The 26,116-nt window shown below is 37.6% G+C and overlaps 1 protein-coding gene across 3 annotated transcripts; it reads right to left on the bottom strand.

The window, feature by feature from the left end:
• Positions 1-2,277: 2,277 nt before the first annotated feature.
• Positions 2,278-25,779, bottom strand: OMA1 (OMA1 zinc metallopeptidase). 3 transcript variants are annotated; one of them, XM_085307971.1, is made up of 9 exons: positions 25,642-25,779; positions 24,317-24,846; positions 22,761-22,989; positions 19,275-19,448; positions 19,068-19,175; positions 17,268-17,396; positions 13,607-13,681; positions 12,103-12,252; positions 2,278-5,652 (listed from the first exon to the last, which is right to left on the bottom strand). In XM_085307971.1, exons 2-9 carry the CDS (start codon positions 24,823-24,825, stop codon positions 5,431-5,433), a joined length of 1,596 nt encoding a protein of 531 aa, XP_085164097.1. In that variant the 5' UTR covers positions 24,826-24,846; positions 25,642-25,779; the 3' UTR covers positions 2,278-5,430. The 3 variants fall into 3 exon arrangements, with proteins under 3 accessions (XP_085164097.1, XP_085164096.1, XP_085164098.1); XM_085307970.1 differs by lacking the exon at positions 25,642-25,779 and adding an exon at positions 25,489-25,635; XM_085307972.1 differs by lacking the exon at positions 25,642-25,779 and adding an exon at positions 25,326-25,381.
• Positions 25,780-26,116: the final 337 nt, after the last annotated feature.

Below are 26,116 nucleotides of genomic sequence, written 5' to 3'. Positions count from 1 at the left end.
TTCACAGGAAGGTAGGAGCAAAATGACTAAATTCAGAAACACTATGATCTTTCTCTTTACCTGTCCTCTGTAGTTCCTCCCGGAAGTGCTGTCTTGAACTGAMATGTAGAGTTGTTGTGTGCTCTGAAATAAGTGTCTTCAGCTAAAAGACTTGTGAGCTGAATGCTGCAAATAAATTTTTGTTTAGCACAGATTTTAGGATCTATCACCAAAAAATACTGTCACCCAGTATATCTTYACCAAATTAAAATACAGAGGGAAACCATACCAAGTAGGAAGTTACTCTTCCAATATATATTTCCACATCTGTTTGGGTATTGCGTATCTATGACAATAAAAAAAGACTTAATTGAGAATGTTATATAGGTGACTACTTTACACATTAGGTTTTTTTGAACTTGTCCTACTAACATACCTTGTTGGCTGTGATTTGTTAATTATTCCAGCACTGTCAGAATCCCATTTTAAATTTAAATATTTTAGTAAACTATGACAAAAGATTTAGAAACGCATTTTTAGAACACGATAGACATCAACAGATGCTAAAACACTGATTGAAAATGCTTATGCTTAAAATATAATACATATTGCATACATCCTTTTCAACATTTATGCTCTAGTCAATGTATTATAATTGAGCTCTACTGAATTACTTTTCTAGTGGATAAATACTTGTACACACTGTAGTGTGAAGAGATATCATGTAATGTATACTAATTAAGCCATTATATCTGTAGAGAAGATCATGTCTGAAATATCAAATTACCAGAAATTAAACATCTCAAAGGATTAATGAAAYGCTATGGAGTCATTCACTTCCAGGTCAACAGGTTCAATATCAGTTTAGTTTAATAGTTATAATGAATTTATGTGCTGGAGATAACAATTCTCTGCCTCCAGTCATAAATCAGAGTAAGAACTGCTGACTCATGTACCAAGAACAGCAGCCTTTAACCAGCGCAGCCAGGAATATTATGCTCGGCCTGTGTTTGGTATGAGGTCTCCATGAGATCAAATAACACATTTAGGGGATGTTTGCAGTATGTCTAGGCAGCAATGAGGAACACCAGGGACACTCCAGTTGCTTTAGGATCTTCCTCCTACACATCTACCAACAATTGCCAACCCCAACAACAAAGTTATCGCAGGCAGAGCATGCAGCTCAATCTCTTTTATTCAACCAATGCAAAAGTTCATTCTGCTTATCCTGATTCTGATCCTGCAGCTCTTGCTGTGTCTAGCAGAGGCACCTGCAAGAGCACCAGAAAAAGATGGAGAGGGAAGAATCGTAGYGAACTTTTATGCAGGGTCACCTTACAGCTAATATGAGAGTACATACACAGCCAATCTAAACTTTGTGGAGGATTCATGAATTTGAAAGTCTCAACTTTTTTTGAGATTAAATTACTACAATACCAACAGGTTTAAGAAAAGATATAAAGTAGTTAAGAAATATGCATAAATAGGTACATGCAACCTCTGTAAATAGATATGAAAAGACAACAAACTGCATAAAAGAATTTTCCAAAGCCTATCACTTAATTTCCTGTTAGGAAACTGATTTTAGACACAAAAACTTAGTGAACAAGGGAATGATTCAGAACACCRGGAGTTCTAGCCTCAGCTTTTTCACTGCTCTTCTGTGAAGCTTTGATAGAGTCTCTATCTTAACTACACTTTAATATTTCCAATAAAATWGTCAGAAAGTTCACCTATGCAGACATTATAGAAAACCTAACTATATTTATGAGGTGCTTCAAGTTATATAGAAAGGAAAGTTATTGCTATTAGTCCTTACTGAGGGTGACTACACCCATACTATGCACTATGGATTAGAATGTTAAAGTCACAAGGTATTGCTGACAAAAAGTTTTATTCTAACTCTATTACCAACTACATCCTTGTCATCCGACTTACCCTTCAAAAACTCCAAGAACTGAAAAAAGCACAAGGAATTTTAGCAGAGTGAATTTTGATGGCAGTACAATAGCTCACCACAGAGTATTACACTGGAAATACTTTTTGAACCTGAAATACTGAAATACCAAAATACCAATGCTACACAGGGAAGAAAACAAAACAAAACAAAACCGTGGCAATCTATATGGAAAAGGCATCAAGGTTGTAAGTTTGTTTATATTTTAATGACTATTCAGAAACAAAGAGCATTATAACAGCTCTTTGCTTTTTTGGTACTTGCGTGTTTCAAATGAAACATCTCAGGAAGAGTATTATTTCAAAAAACAAAAGATAAATGCGAACACGAAAGACCAAAAGTTACAGGGAGCCATTTTTATTACAGAAATGCCTTGTACGCACCTGCCTTGCTTGTCAAATCTCCTAACACTCCCAGTACAGTAAATGCATAGGAGACATTTAGTATGACCTGTACTATATACTTAATCTTTCTATAAGAAGCTGTGAAGCACAGCGTGCAGTACTGGCAGTAGAAATGTAGAAACATTTTTACCAATCCATCTTACCTTATTCCTTTTACCCACTGTTCTCTCCTTGTGATGATACGTATTTTTTAAGTACTGAATTCCTTCAACTAGATTTCTATCTTTCCTACAACATACTAAGTTATACAACTGCAATGTAAAGTTTCTAGAGCTTGTTAGAAGTTTGTAAAAACAGTATTTTCCAAAGTGACATAACTTGAAATTAATTTAAAATGTTTGAAATTAATTTAAAATGGACTTAAAATAATTATATTTTCTTTAATTAAAATAGTATAACTTCTACTGAGGAGTTCTCAAATCTTTGGAAAGCAAGAATATTTATTTTTGTTAATTTTTATCTGTTCAAAAAGTATTTGAAAATACTTCAACAATGTAAGGTACACTATTTAGTAAGAATTTAAGGCACAGAGCCTACYGAGAAGCAGATGAGCACATGGCATTTTCTGTGATGACCAGCCAAGAGAAGCTGAGAGAAAAGATAACTCTTTGCTAAAGCACTTGACAAAGCATTAGGGATAATTCAAGATAGAAATTAAAAAATAAAAATTTCAACATGCCATTASAGACTGTAAACTACAGTATTTTAGGTTAGAAGCTTAAATCTCTGTGTGTTCTAGCACTCTCTCTATACACACACACAYACGTATATATACACATACATATACACACGTGTGTGCATTTGTATATAAGGTTTATAAGGAGAGAGGTATCTTTTATTAGACGAATAGAGTCAGAAAAAGCACATAAGCCCTTTAGTTGGTCTAACATAAGCTATTACTCTCCTTTGAAAACTTGTCTCATCTCTTACATCATTAGATTATCATAGCTACATTTACACACAAATTAAAAAAAAGTTCTCTGCTGAGCTCTAGATTTGCATCTCCAATACTCCCCTCTAATACTTAGGCCACTTAAAATAGACAGTAGAAATATGAAACTTGCGTAGTTTCATCCTTAACCTTGAACACTACAAAAACCTCTATGTTCTTCCTAGTCTTAACCGACATAAACATCAAGTTGCACGTCAGTGAGAAACCCCAGATAACAAAACAAGCTTTGACATTGGAGAGAGAGAGAGGCAGTAGTGCTGCAGTCTTAGTGTTGCAGCATAAAGTCCACAGGGAAATCTAAATGGTGTATTTTTCTGTTTACCTTCAGGTGACAATGTCCAAATGCTTTAACACATCACTAAATGTCTGTTACAAAAACGCCTGTCACTAAGAATAAAAATGGATGGATGAATAATGGTCAGGCTGGACTTTCTGTTTGCCACTAATATCGAGGAGAGGTTTTAAAACAGCTTGCAAGCAACATGCAGCCAATCAAAACCTATATAATCAGGCCTAGAATCATCAACACAATCAACACTGCAAATATATCGACTTTGTAAGTTGATAGCAAGTTGACAGACACTAGCATTTCTCCGAGGACCTTGGTTCTTTGACTGAAGTCAGTAAAATTACTGGTTTCACAAGCTGTATTTCAAACTACGGATTCACTAACAAACTTTATCCCCCCTTTTTTAAGTCTTGCATTCTGATTAAATTGAAGAAATATAACAAGGTCTGCTCCCTTCATATATAAAAAAAGAACACTTCAAATATCATACATTGTCAAATCTTTCGAATCCCCCCTTATTGTAAAAATACTATCATACATGAAGCAGAATTTCCTCCTATATATAAAATTTAATACAAAGTGAGTAACAAAAAACAAAACAAAAAAGCAAATCCATTTGAACAGATGAAAGAAAAGGATTGCCTTTTTTGTTTTTACTTGCTCCTGCCTCTTTCTATTTCTTCCTGTAAAATCAACATACAATATTTTCATCAACAGGAAAGCAAGGATATCTCAACCAATTACAAATGAAAAATAACATGCTGACTATACTGGCTTGTCCATCAGCATTACCTACCTTGTGCATATCAATCTCCACACTAAAAGTCATTTTGGGAGCTGGGGTATTTTGTGTTGCATTTTTATCTTATGCCCAGGATTAGATGCCAGTTTCCTGAGAAGTCTCTTTTTAGCATATTGTACAACTGCTAAAACTGTACAGGTAAAAATCTTGTTACATTTGTTTACTATCTAGAATGTATTTCCATAGCAGCAATTACTTGTATCCAGATAGATATATCCAGTTCAACTGCCACCAAAATAAATCTGGCCTCTGATGAGGCATCCTGATCATTTAAAAAGGATATCACAATCCTCCTTGCAAAGTGTTCTAGTGCTACGAACTGTGGTTCTTCTACAGCATTTTTAGAAGAAAGATTTCCCTGGAAAATTATTTAACTCCTCTTTTAAYCTGAACTTTGTGCAACACTTTTAGGTTGCTTTGAAGAGAAATGTTGAATCAATCTATATTCTAAAACGCATTAGCAGTAAGAAAAATCCCAGCAGTAAACCCACATAATTAAGTGGGGGCGTATCCAGGCCATAGGCTATTTTACTGCATCTCAGCTTAATATTTTTAAACATTCCAGATGTGGAACAGSCAATATGCTCTCATCATTATTTCTCAAATGTAGTTGAACAGATCYAACCCAAATTACAGCAAGATAAAACAAGCAACTTAAGTGATGAAAACTACTTTCCTCTCTGCTTTAGGGATGCTTTTGGCTGATCTATCCTGTGATCAAGGTGAGCCTGACAAAGCTGAAAATCASACTATGTGATTGGATTTTATGAGATTATCTTTCCCCTGAGAAGCAATTTATTTTTAGTAACCCTTGGTGAAGAATAAGATATGTTCTACTCCAACACACTGCTCTTCTTGCAGGGGCAGAACTCCTTATTGCTTTAAGTGGGAGATCACAAGAAAGAAACATGGAATATAAATAGCTAAATGTTCTTTATGGTTCAAAAACAAATTTGYTTTAGAAGATAGACCTTCAGGACAATGAGTTTCATAAAAATTGAATATTACTTTCAGGACAATGAGTTTCATAAAAACTGAATATTACTATCAAGAGTTTGTTGGTTTAACTGCAAAAGTTACTGGCATATCTTCCACTTTTTGAGTGTGAGGCAAATCCAGTTTTGCTTTTGTAAGATCTTGCTTTGTAGAGTTGTGGGTTTGTTGATCTTTAGATGATTCCAGGAGATGTTGCATGTTAAGTCTGAAAATGAGGCGAGGATCTGGTCCAGAAAGAGATGGGCAATTGCAGCTCTCTCTTATTTTAAGAGCCTGTGAATACATCGGAAAATAAATCAAGTTCACTTAAAAAAATAAAAATCAGTCAGCTCTTTGGCTTCCCAGTAAGGTCTGCATTTGCTACATAAAGTTTAGTGAGTGTAATATTAAAGTCAATAGAGTTGTTATCAAACAATTTTTCAAGAGAAACCAAGAATTCTTGCAAAGAAATGTAACATTTCATGTGGCAGAACAAGGAGAAGAATGAAACAAGATGAATGAAATGTTTCCCAGCCAGTTTCCTGAAGAATGGGTAAGTTAAGAGGTACCACATAGGTAAATATGAAGTTTTTGAACTATTTCATGTGCCATTTGTTCACAGCAGTACCTTTCTTCCATATTCACATGTGAATTAAAATGACTGCATTGGGGAAAAAAAGCATTGTAAGTAATTTACTTCATCAGATGCGTTTCATTACTGAAATAACTGTATATACATCTCTGACTCAAAAGAGGAGGGAAAGATCATCAATAATGTAATCGACATTTATCTGTTTGGCATAGAGATCTACAGGGTCAATCAATATAGTCAAGGTCCAGTTGCACAAGTGACCTCATCTCTAAGAAACATTAGAGGACACAACTCCCGAGTGTTCTCAGAAAACAATGTTCTTAGAATACGAAAATGTGCCTGGATTAAGAAACTAGCATTAGAAAATCAAATTTTAATTACTTCTGCTTACTAAAGAATTAAATCGTCATCATTTCCATTTTACAGATTAAAAAGTGGTGCAGAAAGGAGTTAAAAGAGTTTCTGGAGTATCAAAATCCCTGAGCACTGCCTCCTTGCACTTCTTCCAATTTTGTGTTCTAGTTCACAGATCATCCTGCCTTGTAGGCAATCTGAGGGAGGTATGTAAACAGATAAATCTCATCTCTCAAAACCATTGTGAAGAAACTGACAAAAAATAGTATAAAAGTCACTTATTTTGAAGGACGCTAAAGTTGGTGTTCATTTTAATGAAATTAAACTGGTAAGAATTTCCTGAAAATGCCTAGAAACAGAATTTAAAAGCAACAACTGTTTTTCAAAAAAAAAAAAAAAAAAAGGAAAAAAAAAGACAGTTTTCTCAGCTGTTTATTGCTGAAATATAATGTTTAAATCACTTGGATACACAAGTTTGGATTAGGCAATTGTCTAGCTTTTTTAAAAATAGTAAGAATAAAGTTTCCAGTATTTTTTTTCTATAAAGGTGACTGTTCATGTAGTCACCAAATGTTAACTATACTTCTGACCACTCTTCTGCTTCGGTGACCAATTAATTTCTAAACTGACATTTACAACAAATCAAGTTTTCCCTTGTTCTCTTCTAGAAGATCAGCTGCTGCAAGACTGCTTTAATGTCAAGCAGCATTATTCAAGGCAAATGGAAATACAAAGATTTAGGCTGTATCTTGGAAAGTGAAATGTAATCCTTTTAGACTAATTTAGCAATTTTAAATCTCTGGTTTTCTTGGCTACATAGTAYCTGGCTTACTTCCATGGTTTCACTTATGTAAAATGCTGAAGTCACAACATCAAAGGTCAAAAACAATACTTCAGAGTTAACACTTCTACCCTTTGAATGTCTTTGCTTTCTTGCGATGCATAAAGCTGTCTGAGAGGGAAGGACATGCCAATTCAACACATCAACTCAAAGACATGTTACCATGTCATCTCACTGTTAAGATAAATATGACTACACACTCTAGTCAAAGCAGCCTTTGTATGTATGTTTGTGGAAGGCATAAAAGATTCAATCCTATTTAGAAGGTGTTCTTCATTATCTCAGTTGGCCACTGCCATTTCGTGTCAACACCATTGTAGCATCATTAAGATGACAGTAACTGACTGAGGAGCTCACAATATATTTTTCCTGAAAGATAAAACAGCCCAACATGGTCAGCCATATGGTACTTTCAAAATCACTAGCAACTTCAAATTTAGTAATTCAATACTGCTTGAGCAATTTGGTCATCAGTATTTAATCCTGACAGTTTGGGCAAGAGGACAAGTGAAAATATTCTTAATGAAGCACATGCATATCAATGTTATAAATAAGAACATTTCATTTACTGTGTATGCTGAGGAGTGTTACAAATAAAGATGACAGACGTCTGTCTCCAATTGAGACAAGGCATACTAGCCAGGGTGAGAACATAGATGCACATGGGAAATGACAGTACTTTAATGCTGTTCTTCTCAAGTTAATGTTAAGACGTAAATACTGCTGCTCAGAATAAAGACCACCTGCATGCTTACAGGTTCAGAAGATCTCAAATTATAAAATATGAAAATTTTTGCTTTTAAGTAGCAAAGGTGAAGCAGTTTCTTATCAGTATGATTGTAACCACCTCCTGCAACATGCTGGAAGTGGGGAGGAGTAAAAATCAGAGAKGTCTGCCTCATCTTACTGCTTACATATGAAACCTACCAGGAGAAACAAAAACAGGAAAGAATTTTTAGTTTTCCTTATTATTCCTGCAATACTGTTACAGATCCAGGCTATCTGCATCTCAAACCCTTACAGTTTTTCTGAGAACATCCTAACTTTCAGGCTGCCAGCTCTCTCAGGATAAAAGTCACATCATTCTCTTGTCCTCAAATCAACGGTTTTAATCTCTTGTGCATTAACTGTKATTACCTCACTAGGGCTGACTTATGCTCTGACCTTGCAATTCTGACAAAAAACAAAGGAAAAGTACAAGAATGTAGGGTTTTTTTGTTTTGTTTCTTAAAAAAAGCTGAGTTGCAAAATGAATTACAATTAGCAGGGGATATAGAAGGCAACAGGTTCTATAACTTAAACAGCAGTAAAAAGATAGAAGATCACTTGATGGTGAAGTGAAGSATATATAATGCTAATACTTCAAATTTTTCACTGCTTCAGTTGGCACAGGAAAGGAGAGCTGTGACAAAGTACTGAACTTTTTGAACAGGACAGAAACATGCGTTAGAATTTTTTTTAATTCTTCTTTTCCTGTTTTCACATTGATAGGGCTTAAACAATATAATCTCAGAGTGCTTATAGAATTATCTGAAGTAACCTTCAAATCATTAGCAATTACCTGCAGATCTCAAAGTAAACAGCATATATACCACTTCCTCTTTGAAAAGGAAAAGAAATAAAACTACTTTCAAAATCTGAAATGAATCAGATTGAGGAATAAACAATAACTACCCCCCTCCAAAAAAAAAAGCAATAGGTAGTCAATATAGATTTAACAAGAACAAATCTGGACAAAGCAAATTAATTTACTTAAAATAAAAAAGTTAATTGGCATAGCAAACAAAAGAGAAGCAGTAGAGGTGACATATCCCAACTTTGTAATACTTCTGACATCATTGCAACATGGCATTTCCACAAGAAAATTTGGGAAAGAGAGTTACAGTGAATCAAAAACAGAATCTAAGTCAACTATATGGTGCCAAAAAAAAGCAAATATCACATCAGGATGAATCTCTGTATCACTGACAAGGCACAGGAGATAATCTGCTTTATTCAGTATAGCTGAGGCTTCAGCTGATACCCAGTACTTTATTTGGACAGCATGCTAAGAAAAAGGTAGGTAAACTGTAGACAGTCAAAAAAAAATAATAAAATAAAAGGTTCAAAGATGAAACAGATGATTCTTTAGCTTCTTTTTGACAATGCACTTCCATGATTTTTCTCTCCAAAACAATTGTAAGCATCATTCCACTAGCACAAAACTACTTTATGATTTCTTTTTCCAAAAGTCTTTAAAAACTGTATGCATGCTCAGGTCTTCATTAAATATCTCACCATCTTCCATTTAGGAATTCTAGTAGATTTCAGTTTCTCCATTTCCCTAGTTTACAATCCAAATCTCYCCCACTCTGAGGAGTACTTCAGAAACATGGTAAATCTTTTTAGTTTTCTTTATATCCTTTCCAGGACAATGACACTTARTAACTGTTTATAATTCTGTATTTACTAGTTCCTCAGTTTGGGTATAGCTTGCAAATTGTTCAGAACACAGGATTTAAAACTCATTTGATTTTCTCCCTGTCTTTTAATTATATGAAAAGAGAACCTCTCTGATATTCCTTTTTTAATTTATGTTTCCTGAGATTATTAAGTCACCTCATGGAGACATCACCTGAAGAAAACTTTGTGGTGTTAWWAAAAAAAAAAAAAAAAAAAGGTTTATTGTGAGCTTGCTCAGAATCTGTAGAGAAATATCTGAAGGGCCTGAGAAGTCAAAACACTTGTCCCTGCTTTCCCCAAGTATGGTCCCTGGTCTAATAATAAATATTGCCTTGCCCTGAAAACCTTTTCAGCTTTAACACTACCAATGTATGAAACATAACAATATTTGTATCAGTATCTTTAATACAAACTGTTTTATTTCATTCTTACCTTTTGGGACAGGCCCATTTCAACTAAAGTAATATTCAAAACCAAATACAAAGGTAAAAAACAGCAGAATTCTTTTAGGATTTATGTCCTTGCTTCTTGCTCATGAAGGATCCAATATTGAGACCAAGTACAGTTTCTTCACATAAAGATATTATTAACAGCCCGTTTGGAAATCTGGTCTCTCCTCTGAGCTCTGAATATTTAATGGATGCTAACACATGGTAAATATACTGCTCTAAAAGAATGCAAGTATGTCAATGAAAAACAAAAAGCTGCTGATATTAAATGACAAGAAAGCCCATGGATTCTCCTCATATGCCTGAGATTTAGCTTCAGAAGGCCAGCTGTCAGAGGAAGGAGAGTCAAATGTTTTAGACAAGAAGTTCTCCAAAACAATTCCTCATGCCTTTTTTTCATTTTTATCTACTTCTGCAGTATCGGCCTCACTCACCTAGCGAACTCCTGCTCAATACAGAAAGCCTGCAGCCCCTGCCTTCTCATCCTACTCCAAAAAACGTTTAAGGTAAAAAGCAAACAAAAATATCTCTAGTCCTCCTCAATTGTCCTTTGGAACTTTGGAAAGTTTGCCAGCCTCTGCCACTCTTGCAAGTTAGAGTAATAACACAAAAAAAGAAAGGTTGTTCCACCTGGCAAACTACAAGAGGTAAGACAGAAATAATATAATTGCCAGGTATGTAACAATGCACACCTTATTTGTTCAGTCCTGGGGTAGAATATAAAATGGAATTTATTTCATTGCTGCTTTATAAGCCAGTCAATATTTGTACACGAGAACCTGAATCCTTTATGGTCAATCTAACTATAACTAAGGCTCCACAAGAACTATCATTTTCCGACTCAGCTGCTCTAATACACGTGTTATAAAATGTATAAAAATATTCTCACAATCCATTTAAATACCAGAAAATCATTTCTGCAAAATACAATATTTGTGTAAATTAATATATTCAGCCTAGCCAGTCTCCAATTTCCTACCCTAATCTCTATTTTGACTTATGCCATCATTTCAAATATTTACTGCATTAACTCTCAAAGGATTCATGAAAATCATCTCTTTCTCCTCTGAAATCAATAAAAAAAAAAACTCAAAAATGAAATTGCCAGTTGGTTTCAAGAAAGAAGAAAATTTCAAAATACAGTTCAGCCTACTTGAAAACAAGGCTTTGCTGTTGTTAAGTCTAACAGTCTCTATCCTTAAACAGTTGTTTTCTTCTTCTTTTTTAGAAAAAGTAGTAAACAAATTAAGAACACAAAGCTTGGCATAGTTTTCAACTACAAAACTATCATTTGGCTAACAGTAGAACTTTTGATTATGCTACCAGCAAGTAACACAGTAAATTAAGAGAGTCTCCAATCAGTTATGCGCTTGGCATTCCTCTGAGAGGAAATCTGAAAGAATAAACAGACTGCAGATCGATGGGCAATTGCATGAATTAGCTCTGTTTCCTTAAAGTGGGGTAAAATTTGCTCCCTAATGCAATGGAAGAGCTAGAGAGATGTGAGAAAAGAGAGGCTGCAAAATCTACAGAGACCTATCATAACTAGAGCTATTAAGAAACCTTCTATTGGGGATCTGATATTCTTCTGAGGCACTGTTATTCAAGGTATATTCAATCCCATATCAATGGGAGAGAGGAATTGATGGAGCATTCTCTGTTTGATAGCCTAGGGCTAGCTACCAAAGCAAGACAAGACAAGACAGTTTAAGGTTCTAGTTTAAGGATCTAACTCTGGCTTCCAAAATGGAAAAAATAYGGATGAGACTTGTGTCACTATCATATCTATATCAGAAAACTATTAAAAAGTAGAATTATTTCACTTCAATCAGAAATCAGAAAAATATCCTAGGATATAATTACATTTTACCTGTACTGTCTTAATTTTTCCTCCTTTAACAAAAGCTTTAAGAAGATTAAGAATTTTTGTAACAGAAAATTTCTATAATGACCAATAAAGATGAGCATGCTACTTTAAAAAAAAAAAATAGCTTGTGAATGAACATCAAACTGCTTCTGGCAACCTTTCTCAGAGAAAAGGCCACATTTCTCTCAATTCTGCTCACCTCGGGGATAAGCCGGTCTAAGTGTTCAGCTCTATTTTCATGAGAAGGGTGTGTGGAGAGCCACTCTGGTAGTTTGGGCTGCCCTTGAATGGTTTCTGCTAATTCCATCTGTTGCCAAAATACGCTGCTTGCTCTTACATCCACACAAGCCTGCAAGCAGAGAGGAAAGGTATATATCACCATGTTYTYGAAGTACTAGAATACACATTGTAAYGTACGCTAAATTACAACAGACATCTTAAATTTTAGATATGCAAAACCTCTTCAAATGGCTCCTCTTACATCAGATAGAAAAAGGCTATTCTAAAATACTACAATAAAGTAAAAAGTCCTCCACAGATCTGTTCCTTCTAACACCTACGTAATTCTATTGATCTTAAAAAATTTTACACATGAAATAAGAGGAAAARGAATCAGGTTCACAATTTCTAGCATTTATGCCAGAAATACCATTTATTACCAAAAGAGGAATTAAGAACAATACTACTAAAGAACAATTACGTTTTCCCATGGTTTATATTATTCCCCTAGATGATTTTAAACAGCAAGTGCAGTTTAAGTTCCAAATTCAAAATCATTACAACAACAACAACAAAAAAAAAAAAAACTCTGCCCTGAAGAAATATTAATAATCCTATTAATAAAAAGAAATCTTCCTTATGAAATATTAACACTAGAGGGTGCTACTGTCATAGTTACCTAATTATCTAACATTTTTCTAGCTCTACTGCACTTAGCTAGATCTGACAAATTTGTTTTATTTTGTTTAATTTAATTAAGATCCACATGGACAAAAAAAAAAGATGATCAATAAAATAGATCACAAAAAACATTGAGTAGTTTCTGACCAAATTTTGCTCTTACTTTTGCAAAGTCATATTATTTACATGGCTGTATTTAGATTAAAATACCAGAAAAAGTAGCTATATGCTTTGTAATTATCAGCAACCACAGAAAATATAACAACAGTACAGCAAGGTTCTTAAATGCAACTGTACTGTTACGCAAATAGACATAGATCAGAATACTTTAAGTGCACTAAAATATATTAAAGCATTCCTCTAAAGTGCTTGTAATAGGTAGAAATTAGTGAAAGATAAAATTAAAGTACATTTTATATCATTGCATAAAATTTAAGGTATTCTTTTTATAAAAGCTCATTATTTCACTTTCTCTTCTTTATAAATACGTAGTTTTTTCTTCTAATAGTAATAAGTCATGTAGGATGTATCCTTTGCAGTTAATAATGCTCCATCTTACAAATTTCAATTTTATTACAGTTTAGTCAGAACCCTTTCATCTTCCCCTATAAACTGTTCTATTTTCCTATTTTACATACTACACTAYAGTATACTAGAGTATATTTTATATACTTCATAAACCTGCATTTCTTAAAGATCTAGGAGATCCTGAAATGAAYGATCCTCCGTATGAAGTGTGAAACTCACTCTAATCGTAATGGAAACAGAAGAATGTCTGGTAARTTCCTGTAATCTGTAGTTACCTTTGCTGCAAACTGAAGTCCAACTTTATCAGCTTCAGCTTCCAATGTTCTGCTGTATGGTCTATCAAAAATAAACTGGAAARAATCACATCAAAGCAACATTTCTTGGTTTTGAATACATACAAAATAATACATACAAAGCAAGTAGCATTGTAGCTATTTTTCTAGTCTTCTCATAAAAAGAAATATTTATCTCTCATAGTAACACTGCAATTGGTCAGTATTAATTTTTCTTAATCAAATCTTTAATTYCATTATACGTCATTCATTGATTCTGTATTCAGTGAAAATGAATGAAAACTTTAAGTATTTTTACAGCCTCTATCATTAACAAGTTTCACAGCACTTTGCAGCACTCAAAAGGACAATGCCAACTTTAAATTAGTTGATTTAAAACATTAAAAGTAAAGTTATATTACTGATCAGGGTAAAAAAAAAGCTCCCTTAACCTTTTATGATGACTGTCTTTAAACCTCATGTGACCTATGTGTGCATAGTAAAAAACCCCCAGTATCAAACATAACCATAAACACTTCCATGCAGAAATGACTCCTCTTTCATGATTATATCCCCAACACAAGCTGTAAATTGCCTTTGAGAAACCCAGCTGGAAGATATTAATCTCACCAGCTTCTACCCTTCTTTTCTAGGGGATGATACTGTATTAATAGGCACTGAAGGACATGAGCAGTTTTGTCAAATATTTATTTATATACCTCAGGATCTTCTGGCACATAAAATTCACATAGTTTTGGACAGCCCTGCCCTAGTCTATCAGGTTATAGTAAAGGCTAATTAGGACTTGTTAAAACAGCTTGCTCTAATGTGTAAACTCCTGCAGAGATTATAAGGAATATGTCACAACATTCTGGTCTGGGCATCGGTTAGGAAATACCAACTGATGAGTGGGAGTATGCAAGTTTAGCATAGAGAAAAAGCTTTTAACAGCTCTTTATCTGAGTAGAGAACCATTTCCTTCTTATGCGTTCCGGGGGTGGAGGGTTAGAAATGAAAAGAACCAAAGGAGTGGTCCTATCCCTTGAGTACATAAAGACAACTGTAACTGCTCCTGTCCAGTTGCAGGCAAGACACTGGCCTAAACAGGCTGTGATGTGACTCCATACAGCAGTTCTTATGCTAGATGTGGTAAAAMTGTAGGGTTCCAGATTTGATTTGTCATGATGATTATTATCAGTATCTCATTAACATACAAAAGAGACTTAAATGCCAGCTCTGCAGTTTGAGAGACACCTATATGTTAGTTCTTCAGATCTAAGATTAAAACCACATGGAAATCTGAACGTCTTTAGAAAACTTGGGCTCTCTTTCACAATGCATTTCTAAACACTAAACTCTTGAAAGCAGTCACACAGAAGGGTCTTGAGGCATCTGATATACAGCAGTATTCTTTTTCTCATCCGCTACTGAGAGAAAGAATTAAAACTCTTTTGTGAATATGCTGGAATGAAAAATTAGATCTTGAAACACTGATCTAAAATCCCTGACAGAAATTAGATGTAACAAAGAAGAAAGATTTGATTTTCAAGTCACTGGCCAGAGCTGCGTGTATTTTAAAAGAAAAGGGTATTCCAGGTAATCTGACAATCAGGAATCATCAGTTTCCCCATGAAATACAAATCTGATGGCAGAATCTGATAATTGGAGGAGAGACAGAATATGAAGCACTGTATTTGTATACAGTAGTGTGTGGGGCATAAGTAAAACTTAGTCACATGTTGGGCTATTTCAAGAACAGTTCCTAGGCTCATGTGATTTAATTTCCCTACAAAATAACTTCTGCTATAAAAGCGAAGTTCATGTGTTTCAGTTCAGAATTATATGACTRAAAACCATCCACTACCATGAGACAACTTAAAATTTTCCCAAGGCAAAGACAAAACCACTAGTTTTGGAGAGAAAAGCAGGATTGAAGCTAACATGCCAAAAGGCCTACCAAGAGTCACTGGAAGTTACTTACTGTGAATAGCTACAAATCAACAATAGTCATTAAGGAAAAAAAGTAGTTCCTGAGGACACAGAAGAACAGAGACTGAAACAGAAGCGAGTTCTGAAGTGTGGCTTAAATAACCTAAACAGTGGTGCAAGACACTACCATGGATAATAAGGGCAAACTGGGATGCTAGAACATTAGAAAAGGAAAATACATTTAGGRAAGAAAAGAAAAGAAAAAATGTCCTGAAAAAATGTGCAGAAAAACACTTTCATATAAGCATGATAAGCAGATGTTGAATGCCAGAAGCAATATTATATGCATTCATAGGTAAGCAACAGAAACAGAACTCTCTACTCAGCACCTTTAGAATACGGGATGAAGCCTTGCCAATATTTCTTATCACTTTACTCTGTACTACATACGRATATATTTAATTTTATTGAAGGTGAGCCTGAAAAGAGTTTTAAAACGGGGCATAGCTATACAACAGAACACAGAAGATCTTTTCTACAGCACAGCAGGGGACTATGAGCTTAAGTCTAGATTCCTTTTGCAATCTAAAGCACAATTCCAAATTATGATACTTGCTACTTGCTAAATTATCAGCTGCAGTTAAACTAGAAGATGAAAGAAGTTTTAAAGTAAAGGTGCTGACAAGGGAGCTAAAACTTGTCTAAATTATGAGCAGTCTCAGAATTGACTCACTTTGCTTTTTTCTAAATTCAGCTCTTCAAAATACTGGCTAGCATTCATAAATGTATTGTTTTTTTAGCTACTTGTACAAACATCTAAGCTCTTTAGAAGTAATTTACATTCAGAATCCACACATCTATCCATTAGGATAAGAACTGCTAAACAAACTGGTTATGTTTAATTTTATGTTTTGAAGAACCAATGGAAAAATATCAGGAAAAGCATCAAAAGTAGTCAAAAAACTAAGGAGATTTTTATTACAATGTGGATACAAGTTTTACARGGTAAGCAAAATTTCTTAAAAAGAAAAAAAAATTGCAAGAAATAGATCAATAACTGTCCAGAATCAGACAGTAGATTAGACAGCAGAAAATAGATTGCACCATAAAAACTAAATTTTACTTCACTGGAATTTATGCTGTGTGAAGATTATATTTCAGTAACTTTTATTATAGCGTGGTTTCTACTTTAAAAGAACATTTAGATTCTCAACTTTTTTCTTGGAAATACTTTATTACCACTAACAATGTAATTAAGAGATACTCATTCCAYATATTTTAGTTTAGCAGCTATTCAGGATGGAAATCTGGTACTTCAATATCTAGAGCTTTAGAAAGTGAACTACATTTCAATCATCAGACTTAACTTGGAAGCAAATATGAAAGACCTGTCCAGCCCAAAACCCAATCATTATTTAAGAAGACCCAAAGTTCTTCAAAAAGATAAATGACAATACACATCAACCAAAGCAGAAGTGTATTTATGAAAACATACTCCCTTCAGAAAAAATTTCAAATAGTTATGTTTGCTTGTAATCTCTCTCTCATCTTTTTGACAAAATAGATTATTTAGCGGTAGTGTCTTCCCAATGATATAAATGAATGTTTTTCCATGCCACTAAGGAATGACTGTAAGAAATATTTAAACACGTTAGCAATGAATGTCACCATATAACAATTATGCCAGTCAATGTATTCAAGTACATTGTATGAACCATTCCATAGTCAGTCTTACCTCCTGCAACTTGCTTTGAATCCACTGGCCAACAACTGCCAGGCTATCACGAGGACAGATGGCCCAAATCATAGTGAGAAAGATGAGTGATAGGAAATCCAAGAAGTGAACCAGACTGGCCTTCTCTGCCTGAAAACACAAATGGTCCAGTTTTCATTCCTTACTATCACAGGTGTTTTTTTCTTTATTAATAATATAATAAAAATTKGAAACACTATAAAATCACCTATTTTTTTCAGGGCAAGTATGCAGCCATGTGAACAGGGCGAACACAAGCTCCTCTCCTTGATTTTTTGGTTTTTTGTGTGAGCAAACAGCTGGATACAAGATACTTCCAGTCTAGAATCCACACCAACTACATAAATACAATTTGAGCAAATATATCTTGTCGGTCTCCTAAATTGAAAGACTCAAAGCCTGGGATAAGATGACAGCAACATACAGGTAGAGTTCTCCAGAAAAAAATGTCATGAAATAGCTCTGGTAAATGTAAACATATATGGAACAGGTAGACAGTAGTTTACATAAAAGATCTAGAAGACTGTTCTTTACACTAACCTGAGAGGAGACAGACAACTTTTAAACAAGCAACACAGTAAGATAAGGAGACGATAAGGCAGCCCCACCTAACACATTCATTTTTTATTTTCTGTTATGTTGTTTTATTTTTGGAAACTAAAAGAACCTGAAAAAGGAATTAGAGTTCTTCTGTTTTTCAGATTTTTCAGACTTCTATTTGACATATAACAAACTGATCTGAGCATTAACAAGCTGCACCACAAAATTGGTTTGCCAAATCRTATTATGCTTTTCTCTGTGCCAGTTGAGTGATATAGGTTCCACACAAAGTTAGTTCTTTTTATTATTAGAAATGTTTCGTAAAAAGTTTAACAAGTCTTAGCTGACTTAACCAAGCCCAAGGCAGGCATACAATTTCCCGTAAGCAATTCTCCTGCTTTGCCAATGTTTTTAAAACATATTTATCCATTTTCAGATTACTTTTGTAAATTTATACRGATCTTTACATTTGTTTTCTGAAACTAATGAGCATGTAAAGACTAYGATTCTTTAAACTACATGAACAGACAGAAATCATTTCAGAGGAAGTCAAAGAAGCACTTTCCAGCAAAATATCCCAATCTAGAACAGTATACACCAAATTTCCGTACGATCTTTTTTTTTTTTTGTAGTAGCACCTACAAAGCACAACAGAATGACTGCAYTGATTCTGTGAAAATGACAAAGAATTACCTATTTTAATGCATTCATGTCAGAGTATAGAAAAATCAAGTTTGTAAAAGCAATCATTTGCAAAGCAAAATCAAGTTCCAGGCACTCTGGAATTTATTTCTAAAACTGTATGCTACTCTAGTAAAAGTATCATGTATTTTAAAAGAGTATGTCCAGAAAATCCACTTCTGTGGGTATTAACAAATCTAGGAGTAACAAACTGGGTTGCTGAGTGACTTTAGTTCCTTACATCCGCACTGTAAAAGGAGAGACATCTCCAGGCCAAGTTCTAAATGACTCTTAATAGTGAGCTATAATCCATCTGCAGAGTTATGAAAAAATAATGACAGACATTGTGCTAAAACTACTGTAGGACTTCTGGTGGTTATCGAGAACTACACAAACTTCTAAGGATATGTATGAGAACACTCATTTCAAACTCAGCATTTCATTAATGAGGAAGAGTCACACTGAAACTTTGCTTGGCAGCAATAGGAAAAATCTTAATTAGAAGAAGTAATTAAAAGTACTTTAAGAATTTTATAAAGCTTTTCTTAAATAAATACTTACTGCATGCTCCAGCACAGCATGAGCTATTTCATGTCCCAAAATGAAAGACAGCTGGTGAATATCAGAAACTGCATTTAGCAATCCTGTGAAAACAAATACTTGTCCATTCTGTAAATAAAAATAAAAAGTTCAATTTTACATATAAGATGTATAAATACARTGTTGTTTCAATATTGTTAATCATTTTTGTGTTGGGGTTCAACTTACCGGAAGCACAAAAGCATTTATACCTGGTTCTTCAACTACATGGACAACCCATTTCTGCTCAGAAACCTGTGGGATGTCTTTATTGCTTTCAGATAAATGACCAACAACTCTTTCCACAACCTGATAGCGTGCGTCTGTTTCAGGTAACATTTTATTTTTGAATTCCGCCATCCACTGAAACAAAAATTCATTGATGAATGTTTGATGAAACAAAAATTCAGTTTGTTGCCATGTAGAATAAACAYAGTAAATGACAAACTGGTTAACTTAGTGTCTACATACAACTTGGTAAAGATCTGAACTGAGAGTAAATACTTTTATTTGACACATGATAATACAGTTTTCATCCATTCTTTATCCATGCAACYGAAGTCAATATACTACAATTCAGACTTTCAAATCCACAAGCTAAGGATTAAACCCTAAAGGAAGTAAACCGAGCACAGATCAAGAATAAGACCTGTAAACTTGGTGCTACATCCTCATACCTCAGGCATTCCTAATGCATAGTTACGCAGGGCATCACAATTTGGGGAATCTTTCTACATATCCCTCCTGAAATACTATTTAAATTTAGTTTTTCCTATATCTGTAAATTTATTTTGTAATGCATAATGTGGAAAAAATAACATAAAAAACAATTCATCCATATCCTTTTTTTCCCCYTCTGTTTACTTATCTCACATTCTCTGTAATACAGAGATGTCTGTGTATGACTGGATTATCTAGTATCACTGACATTTTACTTTTTATTGTATTATAATAACTGAGTTACAAATGTTTGCCTCATGCATGTAACGTGTTATCACCGAATCACAGAACAGTTGAGGTTGGAAGGGACCTCTGGAGATCAGTTAGTCCAACCCTCCTGCTCAGGCAGGGTCACCTAAAGCTTGTTAGGCAGGATCACATCCAGGCAKGCCTTGAATATCTCCAGAGAAGGAGACTCCACAACCTCTCTGGGCAACCTGTGCCAGTGCTCTGCTCCTGCTCATAGGAAAGTTCTTCCTCATGTTCAGATGGAACTTCTTGTGTTTCAGTTTGTGCCCATTGCCTCTTGTCCTGTCGCATGGCACCACTGAAAACAGTCTGGTCCCATCCTCTTGACATCCTCCCCCTCCCAAAAGATATTTGTATATATTTGTARGATCCCCTCTCAGTCTTCTCTTCCCCAGGCTAAACAAGGCCAGGTCTCRCAGCTATTCCTCATAGGGCAGATGCTCCAGATCTCTGATCATCCTYRTAGCCCTACGCTGGACTCTCTCCAGTAGCTCCATGTCTSTCTTGTACTGRGGAGCCAGAAYTGGACACAGGACTCGAGATGAGGCCTCCCCAGGGCTGAGSAGAGGGGCAGGATCACCTCCCTCRACCTGCTGGCAACACTCTTCCTAATGCACCCCWSGAGACCATTGGCCTTCSTGGYCACAAGGGCACTTTGCTGGCTCATGGTCARCTTGTCATCCACCAGCACTCCCAGGTCCTWCTCTGCAGMRCTGCTCTCCAGAAGGTCAGCCCTCAGCCTGGTGCCTAGGGTTATTCCTCCGTAGGTGCAGGACTCTGCACTYGCCCTTGTTGAACCTCAGGAGGTTCATCTCCRCCCAGCTCTCCAGCCTGTCCAGGTCTCTCTGAATGGCAGCACAGCCCTCAGGTGTGTCAGCCACTCCTCCCAGCTTGGGATCATCAGCAAACTTGCTGAGGAGGCACTCTGTCCCTTCATCCAGGTTACCGATGAATAAGCTGAGCCCTAGGGGACACCACCAGCTACAGGCCTCCGACTCTGCTGCTGATCACAATCCTCTGAGCTCTGCCTTTCAGCCAGTTCTCAATCCACATTACTGTCCACTCGTCTAACCTACACTTCCTCAGCTTGCCTGAGAATGTTATGGAAGGTAGTGTCAAAAGCCCTGCTGAAGTCAAGGTGGACAACATCCACTGCTCTCCCCTCACCTACCCAGGCAGTCATTCCATCATAGGCTATCAGATTGGTTAAGTAGGATTTCCCCTTGGTGAAAACATGCTGACTACTCCCGATCACCTTCTTTTCTTCCACATGCTTAGAAATGACATCCAGGATGAGCTGTTCCATCCCCCTTCCAGGGATGGAGGTGAGGCTGACTGGCCTGTAGTTTCCTGGCTCCTCCTTCTTGCCCTTTTTGAAAACTGGAGTGACACTGGCTTTCTTCCAGTCCTCAGGCACCTCTCCTGTTCTCCATGACCTTTCAAAGATGATGGAGAGCATCCTGGCAATAACATCCACCAGCTCCCTCAGCACTCACAGGTGCATCCCACTGGGCCCATGGATTTGTGGGTGTCAAGTTTGCCTACATGACCTAGACCTAACCTGATCCTCCTCAACCAAAGGAAAGTCTTCCTTTTTCCAGACTTTCTCTCTCATCTCCAGAATCTGGGATTCCTGAGGGCTGCCCTTAGCAGTGAARACTGAAGCAAAGGCAGCATTCCATAACTCTGCCTTCTCTGCATCCTYTGTCACTATCTGGGGCACTCGCCCCGTTCAGCCATGAGCCCACATTTTCCCTAGTCTTCCCTTTGCTACTGATGCATTTGAAGAAGTTCTTCTTGTCCTTGACATCCCTTGCCAGACTCAATTCCAAAGGGGCCTTAGCCTTACTCGTTGCATCCCTGTATACTCTGAAAACACTCTTATATTCCTACCAAGTGGCCTGTCCCTTTTTCCACATTCTGTACACTTTCTTCTTCTGTTTGAGTTTGCCAGGAGCTCCTTGCTCATCCATGCARGTCCTGACCCTTTGTTGGGCTTTTTACTCATACGGATGCACCGATCTTAAGCTTGGAGGAAGTGATGCCTGGAGAAAGTGATGCTTGAATATTAACYAGCTCTCTTGGACCTCCCTTCCTTTTAAGAACCTAACCCATGGGATTTCTCTAAATAGGTCCCTGAAGAGGCCAAAGTTTGCTCTCCTGAAGTCCCSGGTTGTGATCCTACTTATTGCCCTGCCTTCTCCCCACAGGATCCTGAACTCCACCATCTCATGGTCACTGCAGCCAAGGCTGCSCCCAGCCTTCACGTCACCAGTCCTTCTTTCCAGCACAAGATCCAACAGCTTGTTGGCTCCTCTACCACCTGTGCCAAAAAGTTCTCTTCAATGCTCTGCAGAAGCCTCCTGGACTGTYTGTGCRTAGCTGTGTTGTCTTTCCAATAGATTATGTTCTTCAACCATCATGTGCTCCTGAACTCTAAGGAAGAATTTAGRTAAGTAATGGGGGTGTTCTGGGCAGTTCTGAGCGTGAAGTGCAGCAAAGTACTGTAAAGTTCTCATTTCTRTTGAGGGATAAAAGAGAATATGATTGCCAGGAAGTGTATCTGTCAGAACCTTTACTTTCAAGTTCAAGACTTAATAAGGACACCACTAGGTTTGTTTGCCCCTTTCAATAACTGGACTATATTAYCACTAAAACAAAACAGTAACAATGTTACAGCATTTTGAATTTGCTTTAAAATCTTACCATATCATACTCCATCTGTGACAGTTCCCTAAAATGTTCTTTTCCAAATACCAACAGTCGAGCACGCCCTGTGATGGGTGTCTCTTCCAAGTGAGTAAAATAAAACACRATAAACAAAACTCCTAAGCTACTGACACTCAGGAGTATCTTCCATTTATTTTTCCTTGCAYTTTCTTTGAAGACTTCCCGTTTGTTAGGAGGAAGTGCCTTCCACCAATTTCTTATGCTCCTGTAAGATACAAACATTGACAATCTAGGCTGTAGTTAAAAGCAGGGTGGTTGTTGTGTGCTCTTGCTCTATTCCCTATTACATTCTCACTTCATGTGAGAGTATATGAAAGGCTACACTCTACTTGCCTCCCCTCACTCCATTCCCTTTTCTCCCTCACACAGAAAGGAGAAGCAATGCCCCTTAGTCTCTTGCCCTATCTCCCTTTACCATATGCAAGTGAGAATAAGAGCAAAAGGTAAATGTAACACCTCTGATAATGGACACAACTGTCTTAACACTGTTGAGCAAACTGYCATTTCCACTCTTTTTCTATTCTCTTGTAAAACAAATCACTTACAGTAAAATATTTTTCTGAATTCTAAATTTTCAGGACTGCAGTTCAGTTTAAATTTGAAAAAGTTTTGCTTTAAAGACACTGCCGTCACAAGCGGTGTGAGAATAGAAAAGATTACAGTTTTGGCTTATAGTTTTATCTGCTTCCATGTAAAGCTATTTTGAGTTCCAAAACCGCTCAATTTGACTTTCAGGTAACACTTGGAATTCTAGTTTTGTAACACACAGAACACACACAAGATGACAAACATGAACTTGGTCTCTAATTAAACCAGTCTTGCAGTGCCTATGCTTGGAATAAACTCAAGGCATTGTGGTCCAAAACTCAGATTATTCATTAAAAAAAAAAAAATCAAACTTGTCCGACTTCCCAACTTTCCCTATTCCCACTTTCAAGCGGCATGGGATCACCTGGAATCCAGAAGATAGCAAGTCTCCTCACATTTCCCCACTTTCAAAGTACTGTTCATATATCATGAAGTTAGAAGACAGTAGGGTTATCCAAACCAGAACAGCCACCTCAGCCCTGATACATCTAGAATACACAGATGGAGCACAGAAGTGTGCAGTGCACACAAAGTCCTGAAAACTGCAAAATTAGCTGGATATTTGTATATGAAGCTATGACTGACCAGTACCCCACAGGATACTGCTTTGCTGATGAATGCTCAGCATTCCTGACACTCCAAATTAAAAATCAGGCTTGAAAGTTAATGTCTTTCTCAAGGATAAAGAAAGCTTTTTTTCTAATAAAGGTAGTTTTCATAAGCTCAAAGTAATTTTAGTGAGAGATTACGGTAAAGACTGATTCCTAAAACTGGAATAAAATCAAATGTACAAGTCAAACCTCCAGTTCTGCAAAGATTTATGCAAATACTCAAAACAAAAACACTTCACGTGCACATATTCTTGACAAACAACAATGAACAAAYGCACAAGTCCTTGCACAATGGGGCCTTACTGCCATAGAGGAAGTAAAGTAGTATTTTACCTGCCAAGGATGATAGCAAATAATTTCTGAGCTGGTTTAACAATAATCCAGAAAAAAGGAACTGGAGCAGCCTGAAATGGTGGTGATATGTGAAAAAACCTGATGATCTGAACGTTCCTAGAAGAAAAATGATTTGGGAGTCGCACAAGGGAACTGATTTGGAGGGATGTGATCTTCTCCACCAGTGACTGAGAAGACAGGAAGCAAGGTCTTGCAGAACTGTGGTGCACATTCTTGTATACTTCCGTAGTTACACCATTCAACAGACACCTCTGTCCTTTACCAATTGAGTTTCCATAGTAGTTAGGGCTTCCAATCAACAAACAGTTCCTAGTATTTCTACTCAGATCTAGCCTTTGGCATCTATCTAGYACACAACCGACTCGACTTTGGCAATATCTTGTATAAAACCTACAGAGGTTATTGCATTTCCTCTGTTTCGTCAGAAAAGTCAAGTGAGAGAAAATACAGTTCCTGCTGGGAAACTTAAGACCACAGACGATATTCATRTCCCCTTTCGCTGGGTTACCCTGAAACAAAACAAAAATAGCATACAGGTGTTAAGGAAACCATCCAAACAGGAAACCTTGATACATCATCTTATCTGAACAGATACATAGTATCTGTTTACCAACAGTTGGATTGTACAAAATTGTCATAGTTACAACCGCATCYTCTTGCAAATTTAAGGTAGAAATCTGTTTTAGAAGTACGAAAAGAAAAATATTTTACAACTGAGAACAAAATAGCATCTCATTTTTTTCTTTTCTTCCCCTTTAATCATCATGATATTGGAGTGATAACAGGTGCCACTTATGAAAAATGCTTACGCGCAGTGTAACTTTTCGACAACCAGCCCGTTTGCACAGGTGCTACTCACGCACTCAGGAGCACCGAGACGTTATTTAGCATTTTGCTCACGCTTTTCCCCTGCTCTCGCGCACACGGCGCGTGGGTGCCGTGGTCCGTGAAGCCCCCCTCGCCTCCCAGCCGGTGCCCTCTTACTCACCCAGCGCGGAAACACCCTCCCGCCCAGGCCTCGGAGGCCGTTTTCACCGTTAGCTCCAACGGCCCCGTCAGGCGCGGCTCCCCCCGCCCCGCTCCCCTCAGGGAGCGGAACTGCAGCGACAGCCCCGCACCCGCTCTGCCCCTCAGCGCCCCCCATCCCCCACCTCTCGGCGCGATTATCGCGATAGGGCTCGACGTGAGGAGGCGCGCGGGGGGTGAGGGAGGGAGACGTGGCGCGCTGAGGAGATAGAGGAGGGGAAGGGAGGCCTGGGAACCGGCCCGGGGAAGCACTTCCTCCGCCGGGCTCCGCTACTCACCGCCCCGCGAGGCGGAGCCGCCGCCGCCGAGCCGCCCTCAGCGCGAGGCCGGGGCGGGGGGCGGGGGGCGGGAGGCCGGACGGGGCCAGCGCCCCCCTCACCCTGAGGCGGCCGCCTCGCGCCCTCGCTGCCCCCGCCCCGCCGCGGCCGTTGCGGAGGCCCCGCCCCGCGGGGAGGGTGTGGGGTGGGGGAGGGGCGCGAGGCGGCCGGAGCCGCCATTTCGCGGAGCCGCCGCGCACGCGCGCGGTGTCTCCTGAGGGGGCGCTGAGGCGGTGGCACCGCGCCGTCCCCCGCGCTGCCGTTGCCCCCTCACCCTGCTCGCCCGGCCTCTGCACGACGCCCCACTCCCGCTTCCTTGGTGCTGGCCTGGGGACGAGGCCCCATGGCTGTGCCACAGCCTGTCCTTCAGGGCCGTTCTGCTTTCGGAGCTCATGGGCAYGCCACCTTCTGCCCTCTCAGCCCCCGTCCTCCATCC

Source organism: Rhea americana, unplaced genomic scaffold (assembly GCF_003343005.1).
Source record: "Rhea americana isolate MKP2758 unplaced genomic scaffold, rheAme1 scaffold_27, whole genome shotgun sequence".
Classification (NCBI taxonomy): Eukaryota; Metazoa; Chordata; class Aves; order Rheiformes; family Rheidae; genus Rhea; species Rhea americana.
The sequence above is the reverse complement of the archived record's forward strand: the minus strand, read 5'-3'. Positions and strand labels throughout refer to the sequence as shown.